The 2,463-nt window shown below is 52.6% G+C and overlaps 1 protein-coding gene across 1 annotated transcript in view; it reads left to right on the top strand.

Moving 5' to 3' along the window:
- prdm12a (PR domain containing 12a) overlaps positions 1-2,215 on the top strand; it is a gene marked incomplete at both ends in the record, with an annotated part of 3,477 nt that extends 1,262 nt beyond the window's left edge. Inside the window, 4 exons of the mRNA XM_080018134.1 lie at positions 673-863; positions 1,007-1,162; positions 1,376-1,490; positions 1,749-2,215. Of these exons, the coding sequence (XP_079874260.1) occupies positions 673-863; positions 1,007-1,162; positions 1,376-1,490; positions 1,749-2,215 (929 nt within the window). The remainder of the gene's footprint in view (positions 1-672; positions 864-1,006; positions 1,163-1,375; positions 1,491-1,748) is intronic.
- Between the last annotated feature and the right edge of the window lie 248 nt (positions 2,216-2,463).

Raw genomic sequence — 2,463 nt, 5'->3', positions numbered from 1 at the left:
GTTTAACCCCCGTTCGGTGGCTCTTTTCGCAGTCCCCAAATAAAATGTCTTTGATTTGGACATTAAAGACGCGCGAGGGTTTCATTTTCCCCTTTTTTCCACCCCCCCGATCTGAATGCGGATGAAAACGGGGCTCCTCTCGCGAACAAAAAGCCCCATTTCAGACAGATAATCGAATTAAACGGGGGATCAGGTGTATAGACTCATATTTTCGGACCAAAGTGAGATCCAGTCCATTTGCTGCTTTCGGGACTTTTCCCGAAATCCTGTGTTTAATAACTCACCGACTAGGGGCAGAAATGTCTCTCAAAATTTTAATTTAAAGCGGGGTCGAAATAATGAGAATTGAATTAAATACTTACGAATAATAAATAGATAATAATGATAATAATAAATAATCAACAATATAATTATTTCATTAATAATTATTAATATTGTTATGTAAATTATAATATACTATATATTATAATAAATTGTATAATAATAAAATTTAAATCTTTTTACATATATGGACACGCGCGCGCGCACGCACACTCACATACGCTGTGTTTTTATTTTTTATTTTATTGAAAAAATTGTAGGCCTATATATCAAATAATATTAACAACAACAGGATTTAAAGTTCTGTTTTGGAACGTCGCAGACCAACCGCGGTTCTCTATGTGTCCGCAGAGGTGCAGAAGCTGTCCAGCCTGGTGCTTCCCAGCGAGGTGATCATCGCCCAGAGCTCTATCCCCGGAGAGGGCCTGGGCATCTTCTCAAAGACCTGGATCAAGGCTGGCACGGAGATGGGTCCGTTCACCGGCAGGGTTCTGTCCCCCGAACACGTGGACCTGCTCAAGAACAACAACCTAATGTGGGAGGTGAGGCCTTGGGATGGAAACTCCGGAAGAATGAACCGGTGGTTGGGCCGAGTCAGGCTTTGTTTATATGGTTTATAACAACGGAACCTTTCCTCTTATTATGTCAAGCGCGTTCCCTTATTTCGCTCCGTTCTGTGTTCCAGGTGTTCAATGACGATGGCACGGTGCGCTATTTCATCGACGCGAGCCAGGAGGACCAGCGCAGCTGGATGACCTACATCAAATGTGCCCGAAACGAGCAGGAGCAGAACCTGGAGGTGGTGCAGATCGGCAGCAACATCTTCTACAAGGCCGTAGAGGTGACCACCCACACCCAATACATATTGACTTTCCACCAATCAAATGGATAGGAGCTCAAAACGGGTTTTGGGGGGGGGGCGTCTGTCGTTGCATTGCGTAACAGCACCACCTGTTGGTCAGAGAGAGGCGAGCGCAGAGCTCCGCAAGTGATTGAACCTTCATAACCGAAATTCTGCCCGATCCGGGCTCCTCTTCTCCCCGTCCCCTCCCAGACAATCCCACCAGACCAGGAGCTCCTCGTCTGGTACGGGAACACCCACAACACCTTCCTGGGCATCCCCGGTGTCCCGGGCGTCGACGACGAGCAGCAGAAGAAGAGTCGAAATGGTGAGAGGGCTTCGGGGAGCCAAAAACGTGATCTTAGTTCGTGTTTTTGTTTGATTTGGGGGTTTTGTCGCCCCCCCCCCCCCCCGTTTTCTGTTCTTCTTTTGTTTTTGTTTTTCCCCAAACCAAAAGTTGAGTCACTAAGCTTTCCCCCCTTGCCCCCCCCCCCCCCCCCCCCAGAGGACTCCCTTTCGTGCGAGAGCTCTTCCTCCTGCTCGCCCTCCTCCTCCTCCTCCTCCTGCTCCTCCTCCTCCTGCTCCTCCTCCGCCGCCGCCGCCCCCGCCGCGTCCTCCGCCGGGCGCATGCGGTGCGTCATCTGCCACCGGGGCTTCAACTCGCGCAGCAACCTGCGCTCGCACATGCGCATCCACACGCTGGACAAGCCCTTCGTCTGCCGCTTCTGCAACCGCCGCTTCAGCCAGTCGTCCACGCTGCGCAACCACGTGCGCCTGCACACGGGGGAGCGCCCCTACAAGTGCCACGTGTGCCAGAGCGCGTACTCCCAGCTGGCGGGCCTGCGCGCCCACCAGAAGAGCGCGCGGCACAAGCCGGCGGCGGCGGCGGGGCCCGACGCGGCGTCGCAGGGCCTCCCGCTGCTGCCCCCGCCGCCCCACCGTCCGCCTCCTCCCCCGCCTCCCCCTCCCCCTCCTCCCCCCCTCGCCCCGCCGATGGCCGGCATGCCGCACCCGATGCCCATGGTGCGCCACATCCCCACCATGGTGCTGTGATCGCCGGGGGCCGCGGGCGGCACCACACACTGCACTTTACGCTTCAGCTGGGGACAGATCTCGTGGAGTATATTGGTTCTGAGAAAAGACTTTTTTTTTTTAAAAGATCGGTTGCCTTAATTGTATTTAGATGGATTTCCCTTCAGCTGCAGTTTCTTTGCATTCCAAATTGAACAGCTGGTTAATGCAAGTCCGGAATATATTTTTTAGAGAAATAAAATCCTCGGAGTGGTCTATTAATTCAAATA

The sequence above is a fragment of the Zeus faber genome, assembly GCF_960531495.2.
Source record: "Zeus faber genome assembly, chromosome: 17".
In the NCBI taxonomy this organism is placed as follows: Eukaryota; Metazoa; Chordata; class Actinopteri; order Zeiformes; family Zeidae; genus Zeus; species Zeus faber.
This window is presented reverse-complemented; position numbering and strand designations above follow the sequence as displayed.